The following is a 26,080-nucleotide window of genomic DNA, read 5'->3' as shown; positions in this document are numbered from 1 at the left end:
ACCAACAACATGTAAATGGGTTCAGATCATGGACACATGTGATACCCAGGAGAATTATGTGCTGGCTATGGGAGGGGTGGCGGGAGGGAGGGGGGAGGAAAAAAATGATAATTGTTTCCAATGAATAATGTTTGAAAATCACCTAATAAAATAATATTTACAAGAAGAAAAAAAGAGTTAAAGGTTTTCAGGGGAAGGCAATGAATTAACTTTTGGACATGTTGAGGCTCAGATGTTTACAACACACTCAACTGAAAATTTCCAACAGGCAGTTGTTCAATAGGAGTCATAAGACTGGAGGTCACAACAGACATTAAGGAGTGGGATGACCAGATTTGAGAATCATCAATATATAGATGATGGTTAAATCTTGTGAGTTTAGGAGAATATTGAGTGAAAACTCATAGAAGAAGAGAGGGGCCCAGCTCAAAGCCTTGTAGGACACCTACATTAAGCATTTATGGCCTAGATAAGAATCCAGCAAATCAGACTAAAGAGAGTAGTCATACAAGTAAGAGGAGAACCAGGAGAGTTTTGTTATAAAAATGAAAGAGAATAGGATGATAGTATCAAAGACTACAGAAAGCTTCAGAAGAATGAGGATGAAGAAAGGGCCATTAAGAGATTTTTGCAATTAAGAGATTGTTAACAACACTGAAGAGAACAATTTCACTTGAGTTTGAGTTGAGGTTGAAAACCAGACTGTAGTTAAAATGAGAGTAGAAAGAAGGGAACTTGAAGCACCTTTTATAGAGAGCTTCCTCAAGGATTTCAGTCATAAAAGGGAAGAGAGTTCAGAGATGATAGCTCTCAGGGACAGGTGGATAAAATGAAGGTTTTTTACAGATGGGGAAGTAGGAAAGCTGTCATTAGATTAGAAAAGTTTGAAAAAAATGAGAGAATGGGAATACTAGAGAGATTCTCTGCTTGATGAATGATGAAGAAAAGAGAGCACATATTTTGGAGTTTCCTTCAAAATATAAGGGAAAAACATCTTGTCCTTTCTACCCCCAGACCTGTGGCTGAAATTTGTGTTCTCATTTATTCTTCTAGCGAGTGAGATTGGTGTAGGGCCCTTCACCCATATCCCAGACCATGGAACACCAGGAGACATGAGATCAGTGACCAGTGAATCTACTGTAGGTGCCCTGGATAAGAAAATATTTCTTTTCTTTCTATTATACTGGTATTCATCCATGCTCTGGGCCCTTGTTTTCCAGCTTTGAGATATGATATGAACTCATTTTCATAGTCTAAGAACAGGACACTCACTGATGGGGGAGTTTGTGATTAGGTTGTAAGACCTGGTAACTTCCTCTGTCCCATTACTGTCTGCCCAGATGTTAGCATTTGGATGAAGAGCTCATGGAGGATTTTGTCCATTTCTTGTGTTAGTTTGTGTGTATACATATAATTTACTATGATAAAAGTCAGCTACTGGAGGACAGGCTTTTCTAAGGCCAGCACCTAAAACCCTGAATGGAGTAGCTGATTCTAAACAAATGATTACTGCTTCATTTTCCATTTAACCTGAGCAGGTATCCGTCAGGCACTTTGTCTGAGCCTGGATCCCTATCTCATCTGAGGGCAAGATGACAGGACAGATCCATCTACATATCAGTCTCTTCTTATTTAATACTTTCTCATGGTGGCCACCCACCCTAGAGCAGAAGCAGATCCTAAATACTGTCACAGTCTTTTTGTTTTGAAAGTGCTTGTCAGGGAGAAGGTGCTAATGTGAGGGGTTGGGGATTGGTTGCTCTTCTCAGGAAGGACAAAATCTTCACAGGCTCTGGGGATCTCTGTCCAAATGACCTCAAACTTCCCCCATCAACCCTTAGGCACACTTCAACTTTGCTTTGCTTTGGTTACAGGATTCCCTACTGAGACTTCAGGGACACTGAAGAAAGTGAGTGGATCTCACCAGGGAAGAGAACCAACAGACTCCACCAGTATCCCTATGACTGGCTTTAAGGGGAGAAATTCCATTACAGACACTGAAAGAGACATATGTGTCATGGAGACAACTCTAAGAGCCACAGCTACTCAAGCCCCACTTCTCACTGTGCACACTGGAGCAGGTGACCTCATCCCTGGGATGCACAGGAGAACTGTGTCCTCTCCCACTTCACCCTCAGCTCCAAGTGAGATATCCTCTGGAGTCACCATGGCCATTGCAAGGCCCTCACTCTCCATGACTCCAGTAGAACCCACAGCTAGCCCTGGCTCCAGTGGTCCCTTGAACATCAGCCTATCTGGGACAATTTTTTCTACACCCCTTGCAGAAACACCTATAGCTGAAATAGCTCCTGGAGAGAGTTCCAGCACCCCCCCTTCTCTATGGTCCACTTCAGTTGATTCTTTCAATACTGTTGGCTCAGCCCCAGGAACTGAAATCACCTCCATTGTGCCTCTATATTCACTTCCAACAGCCTCAAGTGCCACAGAAACCACACCAAATCCTGATTTGTCAGTGAGACTTATCACACTAGGGCCAGGCTCAGCTGCCCTAACTTCCACTGCTCCCACCATCATTCCAACACCGTCTGAGGAAGACATAAACACCTCACTGGTGTCTATAGAAGGACCAACAGAAGATAAAACAGCGTCCAGCACCTTCCCAGCAAATGCAGACACGCCTGGTATCACTCACAGGGAGCACTTCTTCACAGGTCCTGGAGTAACATTTCAACCTGACATGGCCTCTACTTCTCTGCCCAATTTATGTGAAGGGATCAGTTATTCCAGAAATATCCCCTCACCCTCTTTAGGGAGTAGGAAAAGCACTGCCATGATTGGAGTCTGGACAAGCCCAGCTGAACCTCACACTGTGGAGCCTAAGAAGCCCACCCCTGCTGAGGGTTCCCTCTGTATTGGACCAGTGACTGAATTTAGCAGCAGGGAAAGTGGACATATAAAGAATAGCTTGGCCTCTGCTGTGACCCTTAACTCTCCACTACTAAGCCCCATTGCTTCTAGCAGCATGGATGTAGACTCAGAAATGGCGTCAGGATTATCTCTCTGGACAGACAGCTCCTCATCACAAGTAGAAGTCAGTTTTCCTGATCTGGTTTCCACCACAGGAGATGGACCCTCCCTGGGAACAGAACCTCACAATCCCATCCACGAATCTCTGAGCCCATGGCCAGGCTCCTTTCCTGCCTTAAGTACTCCCACAGCCTGCACAAGAACAGCTTCCCTTGACACTGCTACTTCATTGGAGGACCCAGGGCCAGCCAGCCTGACTCCAGAGACTGAGAGAAAACCACAGGCAACACCAACTCCAGTTATCACCCTGCCTCCAGCCAGCACACAGGAAGTTTGCACAATAGCATCTCCCAGTCCTTCTGACACAACCACAGAGGGCAACAGTGTCAAGACAGGGACAACCTCTGTTTCTGATCAAGTGCCTTCCACTTCCAGCCTCTTCCTAAGTAAGCATATTTTAAATAAGCTTCCCAGGGAAGGAATTGGGGTGTGGCCTTGGAAGAAATGGGGAGTGTGTCCAGAGAGGGTTGGTTTGTGCCTTTCTAAGGAGAAGGGTCTTCCTCCCATGTCCTTCCTCTCTTTAGCCTTCCAGTGGGCCACTGTAGGAACTTTTCCTTAGTGCCATATCTGTTGAATGAGTGTAATCACTCCAGGCTTCCTCATCTCCATATGAGGAAAGTTTCCCAATCCCTGTGCTAAAGCGATTCTCCTCTTCTTATTGATGGGATTCTGATTCCACTAAATCAAACACATATGAGGATTGTCCATCAGTGAGTCCATGCTTTAAAGGGAAAAAGTTGGGTATTCATCCTATGGGGAAAAGTCAGAGAAGCCATGTATTTTTGTTCTCAGCAGTTAGTAGCAACAATGTACTTTCCTTTGGGAGTCCTCTAATAATGACTTGACTGAGCTCTGGTCTCCCCTCCTCTCTTCCTGTAGGTAGTGATGCTGGTGTGGTGCCAGTCACACATGCCCAAGGCCATGAAGCACCAGGAAGCACAGGAGCACTGATGAGGAGCCCCCTGACATCTATGTGTTCTATTATGCCCACAGGTAAGTAGGTATCTCGTCTCTGTCTCTGTGTTGGAGGTTTATCCTTTTTAGGGCCTTGTTTCCCAGTCTTACAGAGGAAACATGAAATTATTTTAGAGATCAATCCTCAAGAGCTCTTCTGAACCTCTGATTCCTTTCTATGTACAGCCTGGAGAAGAGGAGTTTTAGAGTGAGGTTCCCACTGCTAAGGTCTTTTATATAATCAAACATAGGCACAAAGTTGGAAAGAAACTTTGAAGTATCAGGTATTATGGATAGCCTCTCATTTTATAGATATGGATACTGAGGCTTAGAGAAGTAAATTAGCTCAGGGTGATTGGATAGGACTAGAAGGGACCCTCAATGGCCACCTAGCTGGACCCCATCATTTTACATATGGGAAAACTGCAGAGAAGTCAAGTGACATATGCCCTATGACACAAAATTAGAAAGCATCAGAGGTGAGATCTGAACCCTGGACTCCATTATGCTGTATATCAAGGTCAAGAGAAGAGGTCAGCCCTCACACCTCACATTGAATGGCCAAGGCTCTTTCTACTTTGGGGAAGGTTCCTTTTATGAACTCTCCAAGGGTAGAGAATTTGTTTTTAAATTTTTATTTACATCTTCCGTATTTAGGATATGGCTGAACACATAATAAACACTTAATTAATGGCAACTAATTGATTGCTTTGATCTAATGAGTAGATTGGTGAGATCCAGTTTATTAAAAAAATTTGTCTTCAAAATGTATCTTATACACCTACCAACTGAACTTGCCTATGGAAAAGTGAAGGGGAATGGAATAAGCACTTATGTAACACCTACTATGTGCTAGGCACTGTGACTAAGAATTTTTTATAGAAACAGTATCTCATTTGATCCACACAACAACCCTAAGTGTTCGGTTTTAAAGTTAGCCCCATTTTTCAGATTAGGAAAACAGAGGCAAGCAATTGAATTTCCCAGGGTCATACAGCCAATGAGTTCTTAGGGCAGATTTGAACTCAGGTCTTCCTGACTCCAGGCTCAGCACTGTCTCCACTATGACATCTAATTACTTCTATGGTCCAAGCCACAGATTTCCTGGTATCAAGAGTCAGGAATGGAGACAGATGCAAAGGCTCTGCTCTTTAGCAGTGAACTTGGGGAAGGTGGATGATGCATATAAGGGCAAATCCCTTTATCTTTATCAGCCTTGACTTGCAAAAGAGGAAAAGAATGATTCTAGGACCTTCCCTTTAAGGTATGTTTTCATGACCTTCTCCCTCATCTTAGCTTAATAATTCACTTGGACCTTTGGTGACTAATTGCACTTGGCCCACCCATTTAATACAGAATCCCAGGCATTTACCTCTAAGTCTTATGATTTCTGAGACATTGTTCTTCAACAAGGGATACTTCTTGGTCACTAGTTTATGGATTGATTCCTACACATTAGCTCTGTGATTCCTGTGACCTGGTCCTACTCTACTATGGCCTCTGAGTGTTTCCAAGAACTTCTGTAGCCAGGAGATCTAGAATACGTCAGAGGTCAGAACTGGAAAACTGGACCTCTCTGATGTCATTGTCTCCACATGGCTCCTGGCAGCCCATCAGCCTGGTGGACAAGGTCAAGTTTGGAGTTCTAGGTGTGATGAAGATGAGGAGACAAGTGTCTCTAGATGATCTTAGGTGAGGATTGGAGGCAGACCATCAAACCATTTTCTGGACAAGAAACTTCAAGAAAGGGAAGTGTGTGCCATGTACCATAAAAATCCCTAAAGCATCCTTTTATTCAGTTGTGACTGATATTCCTCTCAATTTATTTATTGCTCTTGTTAATAATCCTTGTTCAGACATCTATTTCCAATAGAAAATTACCTATGCTATTAGAGAAGCTGTATGTCATTCAGCATTGCTGATGAGAAATCAAACCATATCTGATTAGCATGTTGCTTAATCATCTCTGATGCTTTTAATCTATTAAAATTTGACTTTAATTAAAATAATTTTATTTAAAGATATTATATTTTCCCAATTAAATCTAGTAAGCATTTTCAATATATGTTTTCTGAAATTATTAGGTCCAAATTGTCTTCCCCCTTCCCTTCTGTCCCCCTCTTGGAGAGATGGTAAGTAATTTGAAATGGATTATACATGTATTATCATGTAAAACATAATTCCATATTGGTCATTTTTATAAGAGAACACTCATATAAAACCAGAGCCACATAAACTGTACATAAAATAATGTGAAAGGGAGTATGCTTTGATCTGCAACTGACTCCCACATTTCTTTCTCTAGAGGTGTAAAACATTCTTGGTCAAAAGTCCTTCAGAGCTGTCCCAGATTGCTGTCTTTTTGAGAGTAGCTACAACTTTCACAGTTGATCAACTGCAGATCAAAGCATGCTCCTTTTAAAATTCAATTCAAAATTATTCATGTTATATCTTAAAATACTCTCTGTTTCTTGTTTTGGTCTTCTAATGGTTATTGTTTGCTTAGTAATTATTGATCTGAAGAGAGATGTTAAAGATAGACAGATGAATGAGGAAAGGTAGTAGTCAAGGTAGAATGGCTCTTGTTGTACTCTCTCACTCTCTTCTCCTGGTCTATGATAGCCGAGGAATATCTCTGGGAAATGGTGATCCTGGGTGATGTGCTGGTGTAAGTAAGTTAGGGAAACGTTTCCCCTATTGAGTGATAGGAGGGTTACCCCAGAATTAATAGGCACAGTCCTTTAGAATTGTAAGCCTCTCCTCAGTTCATGACTCAGCGGGGAGTCCTGACAAGTACTTTGCAATGGCTGCTCACTAACCTCAGAGAATTAGCCTCCTCAAAGATCCTTGAATAAATCCCTTTCTTCCAATCTGACTGTGGTTTAAATTGGTTTAATAAACACAAGATATCTGGAAGTGGGCAGTTCAGGTTGAGATTAGTGGTGTCCCTATATCTAAATCCTAAGAGATCCTTCTTTCTGGATGCCTTGGGCAAACCAGAAATTCACCTCCCCCTTCCCAGTGTCTCTTTAAGATAAACTAGAATATTTTGGGATTAAGGCAAGATAAGGCAGATGCTATTAGACTGTGGGGGACTGTTGAGTCTGAGGCCCCTACAGGTCCAATGGGATCTGAATCTCTCTTCAGCTGTCAGGCAGTTATAAATTTCTTCTTGAGAAGTCCCAAGGCAGATACTCCTGGGTATCTTTCAGCTCGCTCTTGGCTGATCTCCAGTAAGGCAAGAAAACCTCTTCTCACTTTGAGATCAAGTCTCAAAAAACCCCTTCTTTCCCTGGCATCTTTCCCCATCCCTGTTCTACAGCTATGCTCCTCTGCTTCCAAAGGTCTTTACCCATCAATCATGTATTTTTCAACATTCCATTGCTCATCTTTTGCATGCTATTCTTACAGTCTTAAATCCTTCCCTTCTCCATAAATCTGGAAGATAAACTATTCTATGTTCCTCGAATTTAGTTATGGTATCGCTCATTATATATAAATCATATACCCATTTTGATCTTGTCTTGCTATAGGATGTGAGATATTGGTCTATACCTAGTTCCTGCCATAAACTTTAATTTATAAAAATTTTAGTTATATATATGTAATATATAAAATTTTTAGTTATAAGTAGAAACTTCTTTCAGTTTTTCAAATTAATTTTATTTTTAAAATATTTACCTCTTTACATATTTCATTTTATTTCCTTCCCCTCTTCCTTCCCCCATCCCAAATCCAATAAGCACTTCCACTGGGTTATATAGATGTTATCACTGATACCACTTCCATATTATTCATTCTTGCAATATAGTACTCTTTTGAAATACAAACCGCCAATCATGTATCTATATAAACAAATGATTGTCATTTGTTTTTCTTCCTGGTTTCTACTTCCACAGTTCTTTCTCTTGATGTCGAGGGGAATTGGGATTGTCTTGTAATAGCAAAGTCCATTATATTGGATTGTTTCACAGTGTTTCACTTTCTGTCTATAATGTTCTTTTGGTTCTGCTCACTTCACTCTGCATCAATTCCTGGAGTTCTTCCAGTTGATATAGAATTCCTTTGGTTCATCATTCCTTACAGCACAGCATAGTATTCTATCACCATCATAAACCACAATTTGTTCAGCCATTACCCAATTGAGGGACATCCCCCCCCCATTTTCCAATTATTTGCCACCACAAAGAGCACAACTATGAATACTTTAGCAAAAATATTTTTTTTTCATTATTATCTCTTTATGATACAATTCTAGTAGTGGTATTGCTGGATCACAGGGTATGCACTTTTTTAATGCTCTTTGGGCATACTTCCAAATTGCCTTCCAGAATGGTTGGATCAATTCACAACTCTACCAGCAGTGCATTAATGTCCCAATATTGCCACATCCCCTCCAATATTTATTATTTTCCTTTACTGTCATGTTGGTCAATCTGTTAGGTATGATGTGGTACCTCATTATTGTTTTGATTTGCATTTCTCTAATTTTGTGTAATTTTAAACACTTTTCCATGTATTTATTGATAGTTTTGGTTTCTTTATCTAAAATCTATTTGTGTCACTTGACCATTTGTCAATTGAGGAATAGCTTGTTTGTTGTTTTGTTTTTGTTTTTGTTTGTTTTTTTTACAATTGACTTAGCTCCTCACAACATTAAGAAATTAGACCTTTGTCAGAGAATTTTGTTGTAAAATTTTCCCAAAATTTATAGCTTCCCTTCTAATTTTGGTTGAATTGGTTTTATTTGTACAAAATCTTTTTAATTTAAACTAATCAAAATTATTCATTTTATATTTTGTAATGTTCTCTATCTCTTGCTCGGTCTTAAATTCACTTTCCCATAGATCTAACAGATATACTATTCTGTGTTCAACTAATTTACTAATAAGTTCCTTCCTTTTGGAAATTATCTTGGTATAGGCTATGAGATATTGATTTCACACTAATCTTTCTTATACTATTCTCCAATTTCCTCGCATTTTTTTATCAAATAGAGTATTCTTGTCTCAAAAGCTGGGATCTTTGGGTTCATCAAAAACTATCTTCCTGAGGTCTTTTACCCCAAGTCTATTCCATTGATCCCCCTTCTATCTCTTAGGCAGTACCATATTTGATGATCACCACTTTATAATACAGTTTAAGATCTGGTAGTGGTAGGACTCCATCCTTCACATTTTTTTCATTCATTCCCTTCATATTCCTGATCTTTTGTTCTTCCAAATGAACTTTGTTATAATTTTTTCTAATTCTATAAATTTTTTTGATAGATTGATAGCTATGGCACTGAATAAATAAATTAGTTTTGATGGAATAGTCATTTTATTATACTATCTTATCCTATCCTTGAACAATTAATATTTTTTCAATTGTTTAGATCTAGTTTTAATTGTGAATAAGTTTTTTAGTTGTTTTTGTTTAATTCTTGAGTTTGTCTTGGTAGATGGATTTCCAAATATTTTACATTATCTAGAGTTATTTTTAATAGAATTTCTCTTTCTAATTCTTGCTGATGAATTTTTTTGGATATAAAAAGAAAGGATGATCATTTATGTGCTTTATTTTGTATTCTGCAACATTGCTAAAAGTATCATTTCCACTAGGTTTTGAATTGATTTTCTTGGGTTCTCTAAGTATACCATCATATCATCTGCAAAGAGTGAGAGTTTAGTATCCTCACAGCCTACTTTACTCCTTTTGATTTATTTTATTTTATAGAATTTATAGAATTATAGAATATTTTATATTCTCCTCTAATTGATGCAGCTAGCACTTTCTAGTATGATATTAAATAATCATGGTGATGATGGGTATCCTTTCTTCACTCCTAAATTCATTGGGAAGGCTCCTAACTTATCCCCATTGCAGATGATACGTGGTGGTTATAAATAAATATTGTTTATTATTTTGAGGAAAGACCTTACTATTCCTTTATGTCCTAGTGGTTCTTTAAGTAGTAATGGGTATTGTATTTTGTCAAAGACTTTTTCTGCATCTATTGGGAAAATGATGTGATTTTGTGTCCTGTGTTTTAACCCAAGTGATTTGAGTTCCTGTGGGCAAAAAATTGTGAGTAAGCATCCTAGCACCATTTCCAATTTAATTTTTGATTTAGTTCTCCATGTACCCTTACTGATCACTATTTTTATTGCCTTATGATCTGAAAAGGCTGCATTAATATTTCTGCTTTTCTGAATTTGTATGCCTTGTTTCTGTGACCTAGTGTATGGTCTATCTTTGTGAATGTGCCATGTGGTGCTGAGAAGAAGGTGTGTTCCTTCTTGTCCCTATTTATTTACCTCCATATATCTATTAATTCTAATTTTTCTAAGATTTCATTCACTTCTTTTACTGCTTTCTTATTTATTTTTTGATTTGATTCACCTAAATTTGATAGTGGTTGGTTCAAATCTCCCACTAATATGGTTTTACTTTCTATTTCCTCCTTCAATTCTCCTAGTTTCTCCATTAGAAATTTGAGTGCTATACTATTTGGTGCATACATGTTGATTAGTGATATTTCCTCATTATCAAAAGTCTTTTTGAACAAAATATAGTTACCTTCCCTATCCCTTTTAATCATGTCTATTTTTGCTTTGGCTTTGTCAGATATCATGATTGCAACTCATGCCTTCTTTCTATCAGTTGAGGCCCAGACGGTCTTACTCAATCCTTTAATTCTGACCATGTGAGTGTTTACCCGCCTCAGGTGTGTTTCTTGAAGACAACATATGGTAGGGTTTTGGATTCTAATCCATTCTGCTATTCATGTACATTTTATGGGTGAGTTCATCCCATTCACGTTCAAAGTTATGATTGTCACTTGTGGACTCCCTGGCATTTTGATATCCTCCCTTAATTCTGACCTTTCTTCTTTAACTATAACCTTTTAAGCCAGTGATTTACTTTAAATCAGTCCCCCTAGTCCCCTACCTTGATATGTTTCTCTTTCTAGCCCCTCCTTTTTTTGTTCCCTCCCCCTCCCCCCTCTCCTTCCCTCCATTTTTATGTTCCCTCCCCTCCTACCCCCCCCCTTGGTTTTCCCTTCTCCCTTACCCCATTGGATAAGATAAAATTCAAGATCCCAATGGATCTGTATGCTGTTCCCTCTCAGAGTTGATTTCACTGAGAGTAAGGTTTAAGTAAAAACTCTCTTCCTCTCCTTCTTATAGGAGAATTCTTCCCCTCTCCTTCCCATGTGTATCTTTGTGTGAGAAAGATTATTCTATAGGGTGTGCATTCTTAACAAACTGCCTCCTGATATGGTTTACATCATTATCCAAACCATTTCTCAGTAGAATATATCACCCTCTCTAGGAAATGGATGGGGTACCCATTCACACTTCCTGTCTCAATCTTTCAAACTATGACCACAATCCTGGACTCTAAATTATCCTTCATCGTCATGATAATGGCCTCTCTAGCAGTAATTAAATTTTTGTAACCCACAAAAGAATTATCTTCCCAATGGGGGTCCTGTTAAAACCAGTCAGCTAAACTAGGATTCCTACGTATATCCTCAATGATTTTCTGTTTTTCCCTTTTTGATAACAATTCATCCATTAACATGTCAAAGTCCAGGTAGGTTGGATCATATTACTTTACTATCTTCTTAAATTGTTTTATCATGGCCATTGGTTTTTCATCATAGCTTGGTTTAAGGTTATTGATGATATGATGAGTTAAAAGACTCTAAATATGCTTGGGTAAATCTCTTGTGAACTCTTATATTGAGGATCCCAATCTCTGGGGTTATCATTGGCACCTCCCTAAGTGGAAACATATGGGCTGGATTGTTTTCTAATGCTTGAGTTTCTTGTCCAATTTTGGTTGCCTCAATTCCTCTCTAATTCCATTGCCCCTTGTGTCTTAGCCAACTCTTTATATTACATTTTAATTCTATTCACCTTGGTCTCCAGATAATTAACCCTTAGTTTAAGCCCATTGTTTTCTAATTTTGTCTTAATCATGATAATCATGACTTTTCAATAGTTAAAGATGGATAAGAGAACTTTCAGCATCATAACCATGGATACTAGCATTAATATTCCAAAGGGTAGATAGGATATAACCTAAAGGACCATAAGAGTCAAAACTGTCATCAAAAATCCGTATGCCAACATCCCTTGGATGTATAGAGGGATGGTAGACTTAAGAAGAGTCCAGGAATAAATCCAATGTTAAAACAATTCAGCCACATGTTGCTTAATGAGGCTGCCCTGCAAATTGCTTCATTTAACACAGTTGCTGGCTGGCTGACTTTTGCCTTTTGGTGCCACCTAAGGTTCAGTTTACTGAAACTGCAGGTACCAGACAAACAGCTTCAATCTTTCTCCTTCTCCAAAACTGTTATGCAGCAAAGCAGATCTACAATCTTCTTCTTAGATAGGACTCCTCTTTATGAGGAAAATAGAAACCCTCTTCAAATGGGTTTCAGAAGTCTCTCTTCCCTTTCACCAGCCAAGAGTAAAGTCAGAGGCCTGTCTTGAACAGCAGTCAGAGAAAGCAAGCTCAGTAACTGAAACCCAGTGAGTGAGGGACCCAGTCAGAGACCCAGTGAGAGGACATCACCAACTGACAGCACTTTTCCTGTGTTCTTTCTTGCAAGTTCTGGTCTCACAATCTGCGTGTACCCTCAGAGATCTCTTTATCAAATACCTTATTTAATCAATATGTTCATCAATATTCTGTTTTCCTTAGTATAGTTTTATTAATGAGTTCATCCCATTCACATTCAGCTTTCTAATTACTCTATTTCCCACCATCTTATTCCCTTGATATCCTGCTCTATTTCCTTTCACTATGATCCTTTCCTTTATGTCATATAATTTCCACATTCTCAATCCCTTCCCTTTTCTTTCAGTGTAATCATCTCTTTCACCCCCTGCTTTTTGTACATATCACATCATACATACATATCATTTCATATCATCACATTTACATATATATGATATCATCATAATCAGTTTGCTTCCTCACCCTCTTTCTAACTAAGTTTATTCCATATTCTCTACCTCAAAGAAAAATTTTTGAGAATTACAGATATCCTCTTTCCAGCTAGACATATAAATATTTTTACCTTAATGAGTCCCTTCAATTTTCTCTTTTTTATTTACCATTTTGTGCTTCTCTTCTGTCAAATGTTTGGACATGAAATTTTTTGTTTTAGTCTGACTTATTCCTGAGGAATGCTTGGAAATCTTCTGTATTATTGAATTTCCATTTTCTCCCTGAAAGAATATACTCAGTTTTGATGGATAGATGACTCTGAGTTATAAACCCAGATCTTTTGCCTTCCTGAATATCCTATTCCATAACGCTCAATCCTTCAGTGTAGAAGCTGCTAGATCCTGTGTGATCCTGATTTCAGTTTCATGGTATTTGAATTGTTTCTTTATGGCTGCTTACAGTATTTCCTTTTTGGCTTGATGGCTCTTGAATCTATTACATTCTTGGAAATTGTCATTTGAGAATTTCTTTCTAGAGGTGATCTGTGAATTTTTTGAATTTCAATTTTATTTTTGTTTCTGAGGATATCTCAGGAATTTTCTTTGGTAATTTCTTGTACTGTGACATCCAAGGTGTTTTCTTGATTATGACGTTCAGATGGTTTAATAATTCTCAAATTGTCTCTCCTAGACCTATTTTCTATGTCATTCAGTTTGTTTTTTTACAATAAGATACTTCATGTTTTTCTGTTTTTTTTTAATTCTTTGATTCTGCTGTATTGTTTCTTTATTTCTCGTGAAGTCATCCATTTCCAGATGCTGATTTCTAATTTTTAAGGCCTGATTTCCATCAGCAATTTTTGGATCTCCTTTTTTCATTCCTTCTTGCATTGCTTTCATTTCACTTTCCCACTTTTCTTTTGTCTCTATTAATTTGTTTTTGAAGTCTTTTTTGAGTTATTTCAGAATCTGCGTGCAGTCCATATTTTTCTCTTGGACTTTGGGAATGTTTAGTTTGTTTTCACTGTCCCTTTATATGTCTGTGCCTTGCTTTTCATCTCCATAAAAACTCTTGAGAGTTAGGTGCTTTTTTGTTGGTTTGCTTATTTTTCCTACCTAACTATGTGGAGGCTGTTTTCTGGGAGGTTTGGGTACACTCTTAAGCTTCAGTCCTTTCTTGATGAGATATTATCAGCTTATTTTCTGGGTTTTTGCCAGTTTCATTTCTTGGAGGATGATGTGATGGCTTGAGTGCTGAGAGCTCTAAAAGCCCCCTCCCCCTGATGATTCAGTTGACCCTTGATATGCTGATAGGTTAAAGACTTACCTAAGGCTTGTTTATAAGCTTTTGCAGGCTGATCAAGTTCTAGCCCCAGGCTTAGGCTCAAGTTTTTGGTCTCACTTTGTACTTCATCTAATCAGGCACACCCTTGATTGCTCTGTCTTGGAGCTCCACCTTGAGATTTAGGCAAAAAAAAGATCTGGGTTTTGCTTAATACTATCAGCCACCTCAAAATGTGAATTATGTCCTAATCCCAATCCCAGACTTGAACTCCTGGGTCACTCTGGACCCACACAGATCAGCCCACTTTAGCCCATATTTCCCTGGGCTGATACTCTGGATGTCTCCTCAGGCTTGAAATTTCAGTGGGTGTAAGTTTTCTAGGACCACTATTTGCCCCAGGCAGGATCTAAGGGTCTGAAAGTTGTATTGAGTTTAGGTTCTGAATCTGGGACAGCATAGTGTGAGTGAGGTGGAGATGTTTAGCTTGCCTCCTACCTTGCCCTTCACTCCTTGCTATATAATCTTACTGAATGAGACAGAGAGCCATATTTGTAGTGATAAAGAACTGTATTTAGTTGCACAAATTTGCTCAAAGCAGAGAAAGGAGGGAAGGAACCACCAGTTAGATGCTGTCTCCAACCCAGTCCTTCTCATAGGAAGCTGGGCATGGTGATAAATGACCCAAGATGGGCAAAGGGCTCTCAACATGGGATGGACTTAAGAAAGACTGTAAGAATCCATGAAACTGCTTCCAAACACCTAGACAGGACAGATGATAAACTACTCCACATCCTGGACTCTTATCCTGGGATGACCCCATTCTCTGGGGCCCCAACAACATTTTTTACCCACACTTGCTCAGAGCAGAACAAAGGAGGAAAGGCAGAACAAGGGAGATAGGAGAACAAAGGAAATTAGGTTCTCATCTTCAGTTGGAAAGGAGACACAGAGGACATCTGCCTCTTCCCCCTCCGGGTCCATACTCACAAGCATACATCCCTTCCTCCTCTCTGCTTCAGGTCCTGATGCTTCCATTTCAGCCCCATTAACAAGCACTTGGGAACTCCTCTTTCTTTTCTGGAGGGTCAAATTTGAGTGAGGGAGTTTGATTCATTTGTGTCTTGATATTTGAAGAATCCCTTTGTCTTTAACAGGAAGCCATTCCCTTCCTTGATAGTTCCCCCTCAGGCCCTCTATGTCCATCTACTCAAGATCCCTGACCTCTGTTGAGCACTCTAGTTCCCCGCACTGGTCATGAGGGTAGCTTTGTGGTTTCCTTGGCTTTAAAAACCCTCTCTTTTGGGCAGAAATTGCATTTTCTCATTCTGGTCAAATGATTTTGGTGTGATGTAGAATTGGCCTGTGAAATGAGGGTAATCCTGGAGGTGTGCTTTAAAGAAGGGAAGACATAACCAAACACACAGAAATTATGCATGAACCTATGGGGGAACCATAGGTCTTTTCATGCTACTTTGTATCTGAGAGGATTCCCTGCCTGGAATACAGGAAAAATACTCAGGTAAATGTATACTGTTGGATAGATTGACAAATTCCCTTTTTTGCAAGCATCTGGCACTCCCCTCCCCCTTACAGGCTTAACCTCACATGAAGGTACCAAATTACCAGCCAACCAGTCTTAGTGACCACCACTACTGTCACCACTACTGTCAATGTTTTAAGTTAGGAAAAGTTTCTACTGTCCCCCCTATACTGGAAAAACCTTCCTGCATGCTTGGTTTCTCTTTCCTTTTTTTAAATTTTTTTGGAAGGTCTAGATTTCATGAACAATTCTTGGATCCTAAGGACTTTGTGATTTTTTATTTCTAGCAATATTTTAATCCTATCTTCCTTGATTTATCTATTTTGAAGCCTTTTCCAATTTCTATTACTTTGGGACTGTAAATCTGGACTCTTTTCCATTGGAAGACATAGAAGAAGCAAGATATTGCCAATTGCTTTTCCTTTTTATTCAAAAGTTTAAAAAACTAAATAAAGCAAAAATGTCTATACAAAAAGAACAAGATTGTACATAAATGAAGTTACAAATCTTTGCTATGTTTAATTTACTTTTCTTCACATATAAAGAATAAATTCTGAACACAAGTATTCCAGCCCCTCCCCACCCTATCTGCATCACAGAACGTATTATATGGAAGACCAAGTATGTTCATACAATTTAAATCTTTAATGTTTTCACCTTTCAGTTTACACTCTGGAGGTAACAATCACAATTTATTCTTCTAGTATTAATTCTGTCATTGTGTATAGTGTTCACTTGGTTCTACTCATTTTACTGTTCATTAGCTTGTGTAGTTCTTTCCATGTTCCTTAGAAATTTTCCAGCTCATCATATCTTACAGCATAGTAGTGTTCAATCACAATCATGTACCACAATTGGTACAGCCCATTACCAGTTACCAGGGCATCTCTTCAATTTCCAATTCTTTGCCACCACAGTTTGAGCTACTATAAATATTTTAGAACATATGAGTTCATTTCCCTTTCTTCTGATCTTCTTTGAAAACTGACACAGCTATGGGTTTCCTGAGTCTATACAATTTTACATCTCTGTAGGTATAGTTCTGAATAACTCTTCACAATGGTTGGATTGGTTGTTTTACAGCTCAAGCAACAGTGTATTTGTGTTCTCATTTTTCCACATCCACTCTAATAGCTGCCCTTTGGTAAGTTTAGCCAATCAGATATGGGTATGAATGGATGTCTCAGAAGTTTGCATTTCTCCAATCACTAGTGACTTGGAGCATTTCTTTCCATATAACTATATATGGCTTTGATTTCTCCATCCAAAATTTGTCTGTTTATATCTTTGGGCCATTTATCAATTGGGGGGGGGGGGTGTCTGTTTTTCTAATAAACACAACAAAGCTTTCTATATATTTGAAATTTGAGTGTATAAAAATGTCTTTCCAATTTTCTGCTTTCCTTCTAATCTTGGCAGAATTTATTTTATTTGTACAAAATCTTTTCAAATTAATGTACTCAAAATTATCCATTTTACATTTCACAATGCTCTTTGCTCAGTCCACCAACCCCCACTACAAATTCTGCTAGAAAGAAACAATGTCCAGAGACACCCCAAACAATCCTTTCTTTTCTTTAAGAACCACCCCATCCCCAGAACTATTGAAGCTTCTTCAAGAGAGTCTATTGGTCACTATCTCCCATATCATTCCACATCAGTTGAGTCTAAGGGTATTCTAGACTCCAATCCTTCCTCAAACATCAACCCAAAAGAAACTTTTCTTTCCTTTTCCCCCATGGGCACCCCTAGTGATGCCACAACAACAGGGTAGGAACCTAACACTACCAGACATCCTGAAACTAATCCAAGGGACTCCTTCCATACAAGGATCTCTTATTCAGGGGAAGGCATGAACCCAGCATTTACTGTCTTCATCTGACTCAGTATAAATTAGCAAAGTTCTCATTTCCATGAGAACACAAACAATTGCTTCTGCCATCACAATGAAGGCCCATATTGAAGGAATTCATTCAGCTCATCTGGGCTACCTTGCACTAAGGTCCCTTTAACTTTTACCCTTTCCTTTACCTCTTTTCATCTCTTCCACTGTACCATGGGTTCACGATATGATAGTTTGCTAAAGAAAGGAAAAGTGACAGATACAGTCTTTGGTTCAGGCTGTGGTCCTTCATGAACATTTGTTCTTCTCTGGATGATCAGGGTCATGTTTGAGTTAGGGAGGTTGATTACTTTCTGCTTTGAGGTAGGAAGAAACCATATATATTTAAAATGCAGACATTCCATTCTCTGGTAGATCCTCCCCTAGAGAATCTTGGAGACTAATGGTCATTTTAGTTTCTCACACTCTTCTTCAGTGTAGTCTTGTCAACCTTGGGATTGAAATGACCCTTCCTTTCCTCATTTTGGTCAAAGGCTTTACATAGGAGTTAAAATTGGGCTGTGGCAATTGCCTTGAGGTAGTTAAGAAAAGGGACAGATTGAGCAAAGATACTCAGATTTTCTGTATGGTCCTCTTGGAGGCTTTAGGTCTTTTCATGTTGCTCCTTATCTGAATGGGCTCTGCCTGGTATACAATAATTCTCAATAAGTGTGTGCTGAATGAAGGATTGTCAGATTTCTCTTTTCATATGTATAGGCAAGAGCGTAGGTCTCAGCATTGCCACTGGCAGATGTAACCTGACATGAAGATACCATATCTCCAGCCAGTGAGTTCCTGGTGCCTATTACCAGTGCTAGTGCTTCAGGTCTGTAAGAGTCAATCTCTCTACTTCCTGTGCTAGACAAATGTATGTGGAACCCAGTTTGTTTCCTCTTTCTGAGAGTTTTCCATCTCATGGATATTTACAGTGCTATTCTTGGGTTTTAGTGATTTGCACCTGAATTTCCATTTCTGGGAACATTTTTGTTCTTTCTTCCTCAGTATCTCCCTTTGAAGCTTTCTCCTTAATACCCATTTCATCTTGATTGAAAAAAGATGGCCTTTTTTTCCTTTGGAAGATATATGAAAAGCAACAGTTTATCTGCTGCTTGTCTAGGAGGTTATTTGAGGATAGTGAACATTTGTCAGTAGATGACATTTGCTAGTCTGCCAGAGAAAGAGGATTTGAGGAGGTGATATGTGGAGCCAAGAAGAGTCTAAGAGCACATTTCAGAGGGGTCTTGCTCCGACCACCTCCAGTGGATTCACCAGAAAGTATCAACTCCTAATTTTCCTTCTTTGAATCTTGTTAGTTGTGACAAGGAAATCACTTTAAAAGACTGATATATACTAATTTAATGTCACCAAGGAATTCAGCTATGTAATTCCTTAATGAAATCTCAAGTCAGCAGTCAACCTTTTATGGAGTTTTTAATTACAAACAGGAGGAAGAGAAGTATTAGAGAGAGAGAGAGAGAGAGAGAGAGAGAGAGAGAGAGAGAGAGAGAGAGAGAGAGAGAAGGGAAGGGAATAGGGCTTAAATACCCCCTCTGTTTAGGCTGGGCCAAAAGGCCCAAGCCCTTAGATAGCTGAGGCAAAGAAAAGAGATCAGTCCCCATCACTCATGTCACCAAAATGGAGAAACAGTCTCAGGGGACTCCACCTCCAGCCTCCTTCAGAGCAAGGTTCTCAGAGCACTACCTCTCAGAGCAAAACCTCTCGAACCACCTCTCAGTCCTCAGACCCTGCTATCTTTAAGGAAACCATCTCAGTTCCCCTCCCCTCAGTTCTCACATCTACCAATCACTGTCCATGTCTTCCCTGTGCCAATGGTGGCTCTAGCTTAACCCAGGACTGCCCAGAGGTCTACCCCTTTGCACATGTCTATTGAAGGTCATATTCTCAAATAATTAAATTTTGATCTGTGCTGCAGCCCTTCCTAAATCCTGTTAGGACTGAGTAGGGTGGAGATTGTAAGTTCTAAGACCTGGTTCTGCAATTCCAAGTATCTCTATTGTATCAATTCTAAAATCAATCATGACTCAAAGAACTTCCTGTTCTATGCTTAAGTATAGGTCAAAGCCCTTTTCATTGTTCAGCAAAAGGTTTCTGTGCTAAAGTAATCTTAAGTAGGGAGGAGAAGGACCCTCCCATGCCAAGGGGGGTTCACATTTCAATAGACTATCAGTAGGAAATTTTTCAAGTATGAAATTTCCCAATGGTGAAATTTCCAACATTTATAAGTCTAAGAAATTTTAATGTTTACAATTCCCCCTGATGATCATTGGGAGACTAGTCTCCCCATTGATCATTTAACATAATCATTTTGTACTTCTAAATGCACTTCTACCTATAGATATACCCAATATTCAATTTTCTGAGAGAAATTAGAATAGTGAGAGAGGAAATAGAAAAGAAAAGAAAAGAAAGCAAAACCAATGTTTTTGCTAGGCGCATTGACAGAAAGCCAAATTAGGGGCAGTCCCTTTTGGTATAAATGTGTACAATTACAATAAATGTTCAATCAAAAGTTTGGTCCAATCAAATCATATCCAAAGTTCATTCTTGATCTTCTTGATGAAGTGTAGGTTTTTGGCATCTTTCTGCAACAGTTCATTCTCTGGATATAAAAGTTTCAAGCTTCTTTCTTGAAGATCATGTCTTTAACAGAATCAAAATCTTTGATTTTTTATAACAGTAAAATCTTAAACAAAATTCAAAATTCTTAGATTTTTATAAAAATACAATCTCAAACAAAAAAAATTGAAAAATAAAAAAAATTCTCAGATTTTAAATTAAAATACAATCCCCCTGAAGTAAGTATTAAAAAAAATATTAAATTTAGCTCAGAATGCAATGTTCAGTTATGGGGGTGTTGTGACAAGGAAATCACTTTAAAAGACTGATATATATTAATTTAAGGTTGCCAAGGAATTCATCTATGTAATTCCTTAATGAAAACTCAAGTCAGCAGTCAACCTTTTATGGAGTTTAATTACAAACAGGAGGAAGAAAGGTATTAGAGATAGAGAGAGGGAGAGAGAAAGGGGAGAGAAGGGAATAGGGCTTAAATACCCCTTCTGTTTAGGCTGGGCCAAAAGGCCCAAGCCCTTTGATAGCTGAGGCAAAGAAAAGAGATCAGCCCCTATCACTCACGTGACCAAAATGGAGAAACAGTCTCAGGGGCCTCCACCTCCAGCTTCCTTCAGAGCAAGCTTCTCAGAGCACAATCTTTCCAACCAACCCCCTAGTCCTCGGACCCAGCTATCTTTAAGGAAACCATCCAAGTTCCCTCCCCTCAGTTCTCACATCTACCAATCACTGTCCATGTCTTCCCTGTGCCAATGGAGGCTCTAGCTTAACCCAGGACCTCCCAGAGGTCTGTGGCTTTGCACATGTCTGTTGAAGGTCATATTCTCAAATAATTAAATCTTGATCCTTTGCTATAGCCTTTCCTAAATCCTGTTACCCTGAGTAGGGTGGAGATTGGAATAATTAAATTTTGATCTATGCTGCAGCCCTTCCTAAAACCTGTTACCCTGAGTAGGGTGGAGATTGGAATAATTAAATTTTGATCTATGCTGCAGCCCTTTCCATTGTTCAGCAAAAGGTTTCTGTCCTAAAGTAATCTTAAGAAGGGAGGAGGAGGAACCTCCCTTGTCAATGGGATTGACATTCCAATAGAGTTCCCACTATCAGTATGAAATTTTGCAATGGTGAAATTTCCAACATTTAAAAGTCTAAGAAATTTTAAGGTTTACAATCCCCCCTGATGATCATTGGGAGCCTAGTCTCCCCATTGATCATTTAACATAATCAATTTGTAGTTCTAAATGCACTTCTAACTATAGATATACACAATATTCAATTTTCTAAGAGAAATTAGAATAGTGAGAGAGGAAATAGAAAAGAAAAGAGAGCAAAACCAATGTTTTGCTAGGCGCATTGACAGAAAGCCAAATTAGGGGCAGTCCCTTTTGGCATAAATGTGTACAATTACAATAAATGTTCAATCAAAATTTCAGTGCAATCAATCACATCCAAAGTTCATTCTTGATCTTCTTGATGAAGTGTAGGTTTTCGGCATCTTTCTGCAACAGTTCATTCTCTGGATATAAGTTTCAAGCTTCTTTCCTGAAGATCTCTTCTCGAACAAAATCAAATCTTTGATTTTTTTATAACAGTAAAATCTTAAACAAAATTCTTGGATTTTTATAAAAATACAATCTCAAACAAAAAAATTTCAAAAATAAAAAAAATTCTTAGATTTTAAATTAAAATACAATCCCCCCCTGAAGTAAGTATTAAAAAATATATCAAGTTTAGCTCAGAATGCAATGTTCAGTTATGGGGGTGTATATGTCAATTATCAAAAGAATAGAAAAATAATCAAAAACATAAGAAAAATTCAAAATAGGCCTTGTATAGGTCCAGTTTAAAGTAATTTCTATCCCACAAGTATGTAGTACAGGATGCAGTAATATTTCACTTAGCCATTTGTAGCCAAGACTACAGGAAGTTGCCATAATATAAGAAGAAAAGAATTAGAATTCTATTTTGATGGGGAAATGTCATTCCCTTGTCTGATTTTTTTTCAGGCATATAGGGAGCCAGCATGATAGTCAAGCTTTGTACTTGTTTGAGTACTTCACAAAGAGTGTAGATACAAGGAAGTCCTACGACTTAAACATAAGTTAAGCGTTGCAACCTTGAGTCTCACTTTAATATTTCTTGTGTGCTCTATTGGCACTATTCAGGTTTAGTCTGGGCTCCTCGTTTTTATCCCTTTTCCTGGAATCAGACACAAGCATTAATCACAATCCTATAATATTTTATCAATAAATGGCAGGTTCCCATAGTTTAAAGCTTTTAGGCATATATTGATATTATAGCAAGAGTATATATATATGTATATATATATTAACTTGTATTACTGCAGGAAAAAAATAATATTAATATTAATTATGTGTACCTTCAGTACAAAAAATGAGAAAAAATTCAAATATTCTGATCAAAAAATAAAAGAAAAGAAATAAGAAAAATAAGAAAAAAATCAGTAATTCAATGTGTTCTTGAAAAAACATCATCCATTTGTCTATGGATTATTATCTCCAATTCATATGATAAGATAGAGTCACAATTCATATGATAGGATAGAGTCAATCAGTCTCAGCAGAAGATGCTTTTTTCACATGTGAGCAGTGAATTCAAGAGTCTCTTTCTCCAATCTTTATACATGTTGGAGTAGTTAATAATATTTGGAATGGTCCTTCCCATGAAGGTTGAGTTGCTCCAGTTCGCTTGAAATTCTTGATATAAACTTTATCTCCTGGGTTCAGGTCATGCAGAGAAAAGTCTAATGGTCCGGCTTGTACTGCAGCTCTGGATTCATGAAGTTCACGTAGTTTGTGCTGTAACTCCTGTATATAGGAAGCAATAATAATATCTCCCCCTAATAGCGATGTATAAGCCGGGGAGAAAGGCTTAGGCTGTATAGGAGGATGTCCAAAAAGCATCTCAAATGGTGAAATATGTAAGTCTCCTCTAGGCCTGCTTCTAAGATAAAATAGGACCAGAGGGAGAATTTCAGGCCATTTTAAATGGGTCTCAGTGCATAATTTGCCAACCATAGTCTTAAGTTCTTTGTTCATTCTTTCCCACTATTTGGAGAGGAGAAAAAAAAAACTAAAAAAGGTTAATTAATATTAACAAAATCAATACAATCTAAGAAGAATCATCTTCATTATATTAGGAAGTTCCTTGGGCACCCTCCTGAAGTGCACCTCTCAGAGGTTCATTAGCACCTCGAGCATGTTTTGGACCAGCTCCATTTCTTATATTTTGTTGTTGGGTATTATCATTTTCTTCATTTGGAGTATTGTCATTATTTTCCCAATTTCTATTTCTATAATTCTGGTTTCTAAAGTTCTTATTTCTATATTCATTATAGTTATTTCCATAGTCATTATTATAATTTCTAGAATTCTGGTTTCTATAACCATTATCATCATTTCTATAGTTATTATTTCTAAAGCTATTATTAAACTGTGTATTCCTTCCAATCATCTTAAGAAAGGTTCTAAATTCCATCATTTTGTGGCCCTTCTTCTCACAGAAGTGGCAAGTCAATGGATTGATAATTGGATTTCTGGAGAGGGGCAATTGTCGTTGGTTCATTATCATGCCCACTTTCTAATTTAGTCATCCTATCTATTAAATATCTCATTTTTTTCTTCATTTCCTCCATGTCATCATTATTTTCTTCCTCCTTTTCTTTGTTTCCCTTTAAAACATATATAGCTGTTTTTCGCAATTCTTCAAGGTCCATATCTGACCATCTTGGGCATTGTGTTCTAAAATAATTCTTAATTGCTTTGCAAGAGTTATTTACAAAGATCCTTCTAACTTGTCTTTAGCTACTCTCTTTAGTTAGGTCCCAATCTAAGTATCTGTCCCCAAACTCGATTATACTATCCGTAAATCTGGAGGGTGTTTCTTCTTCCTTTTGCTTAATTTTTTCCAGTTCCATCCACTTATCTGTACTGTCTGCACATTCCTTCATTGCCGTGAGGATGGCCTCTCTACAAAGGTATAGTTGTAGATAATCCTCAGGATTGTTATAGTCCCATTCAGGATCCTGAGGTGGCCAATGTGCTGCATTACGCCCTCGGGTTTTGTTGACATGAGCAATTATTTTATTTTTTTCACGTTCACTTAAAAAAGCCAAAGCAAGTTCTCAATGTCCTTGTAAGATGGATTATACTGAAAAAATATGTCTCCCATCTTTTTTGCTACTAGGAAAGGATCTTGTTCATATGTGGGGATATTTTGTGTAAATTCATTTATTTCTTGGGGAGTAAACAGTATCCTATGTCTTAAAGTCACCACATCCCCATTGCGTCCTATTTCAGGTACTTCTCTTAGAGGAAACAGGCCTCTAGTTGAATTTTGTACCTGTGGGTCAGTTTGACAAGGACAGGTTTCTCTAGGAGGACAAGATCTCCTTTGTGTTGGAATTTGGTTTTCTGTAGGAGAAGGAACATGAGAAACTGAGATTGCAGGGGAAGGGTTTTGGGGATTAAATTCAGTCAAGATTTGCACTGCACAAGAGAAGCAGTCTGTTAACTGAGCTATAGGGAAGGTGTTTTCCATCTCTATTTCAGGGAAGGAAATTTCCTCATTCAAAGGTTCAGAAACAGGTCTGTTTCTGGTAGAGTGGGTGTTTGCCAATTGATTCTGTAAGAAACATTTTCTATCTTCTAATTGGGCTTGCATTTTATCCTCAATTTTTTCTATTTTATCCTCAATATTTTTTATTTTAGCATCTCTAAATATAGTATTGAGGAGTACAAAAATGACAGTACCTATTAATATAAAAATTTGGAAGTATCCTGCATTTCTCAATGCCCCTAATTCTTCAGCTGCCATATAAATGTTAAAGAATGTAGTACTCATTTTTATATATATAATTTGTAATTATTTCTCTAACAGTCTTCACAAAACATGTAGGGAGCAGGACAAAGCAACAAACTTTCCACAGGGTTTTTTTTTCTAATCTAGGAAGTTGTTCCTTAAGGGAAAGGATATTTAGAAACAGCCCTTCCAGCCATGACTTTAGGGTCCTGATGCTATGATTTAAAAGAGCTGTTTTCTATCTAACTATCAGAGTCACACAGCTGAGAAGTATCTGAGATCCGATTTGAACCCAGTACCTTCTGTCTCTAGGTCTGGCTCTCAATCCACTGAGCTACCCAGCTGTCCCTTAAGATTAAAGGGAAGAAAAAGAAAAACTGCTGATTCCAATTTAACTTAAGGAGAAAAGAGAAGAGAGAAGAAGTTTTTTATTCTCACGTGTTCTAGCAGCTGTGTCTTTAAGCCAGGTTTGCTGTTAGAAGGGACAATTTAAATATTAAGAGTCTTACTACAAAGCCTATAAAGAGCATATACTGAAGAAGGCTTCTTAGAAAAACAAACTGTAATCTTTTTCCAGTGAACTCTGGTCCCTGTGGTTAAAACTTTTAACAACATTCTTCTTCTATTTCATTCTAACATTTTGAAAAATAAAGAGACTTCAGACCACAAATTTTTCCTCCTACTATCTTCAGATATTCAACTGTATCAACTGTGAGAAGGAAATCACTTTAAAAGACTGATATATATTAATTTAAGGTCGCCAAGGAATTCAGCTATGTAATTCCTTAATGAAAACTCAAGTCAGCAGTCAACCTTTTATGGAGTTTAATTACAAACAGGAGGAAGAAAAGTATTAGAGAGAGAGAGAAAGAGAGAGAGAGAGAGAGAGAGAGAGAGAGAGAGAGAAGGGAAGGGAATAGGGCTTAAATACCCCCTCTGTTTAGGCTGGGCCAAAAGGCCCAAGCCCTTAGATAGCTGAGGCAAAGAAAAGAGATCGGTCCCCATCACTC

The 26,080-nt window shown here is 38.1% G+C and overlaps 1 protein-coding gene across 1 annotated transcript in view; it reads left to right on the top strand.

Moving 5' to 3' along the window:
- Positions 1–26,080, top strand: part of LOC103092052 (mucin-16-like) — a 122,710-nt gene that overhangs the window by 22,620 nt on the left and 74,010 nt on the right. Inside the window, exons 4-5 of the mRNA XM_007489513.3 lie at positions 1,875–3,434; positions 3,928–4,041. Coding sequence (XP_007489575.2) covers positions 1,961–3,434; positions 3,928–4,041 — 1,588 coding nt within the window. The 5' untranslated portion in view covers positions 1,875–1,960. The remainder of the gene's footprint in view (positions 1–1,874; positions 3,435–3,927; positions 4,042–26,080) is intronic.

Source organism: Monodelphis domestica, chromosome 3 (assembly GCF_027887165.1).
Source record: "Monodelphis domestica isolate mMonDom1 chromosome 3, mMonDom1.pri, whole genome shotgun sequence".
Taxonomy (NCBI): domain Eukaryota; kingdom Metazoa; phylum Chordata; class Mammalia; order Didelphimorphia; family Didelphidae; genus Monodelphis; species Monodelphis domestica.
The sequence above is the reverse complement of the archived record's forward strand: the minus strand, read 5'-3'. Positions and strand labels throughout refer to the sequence as shown.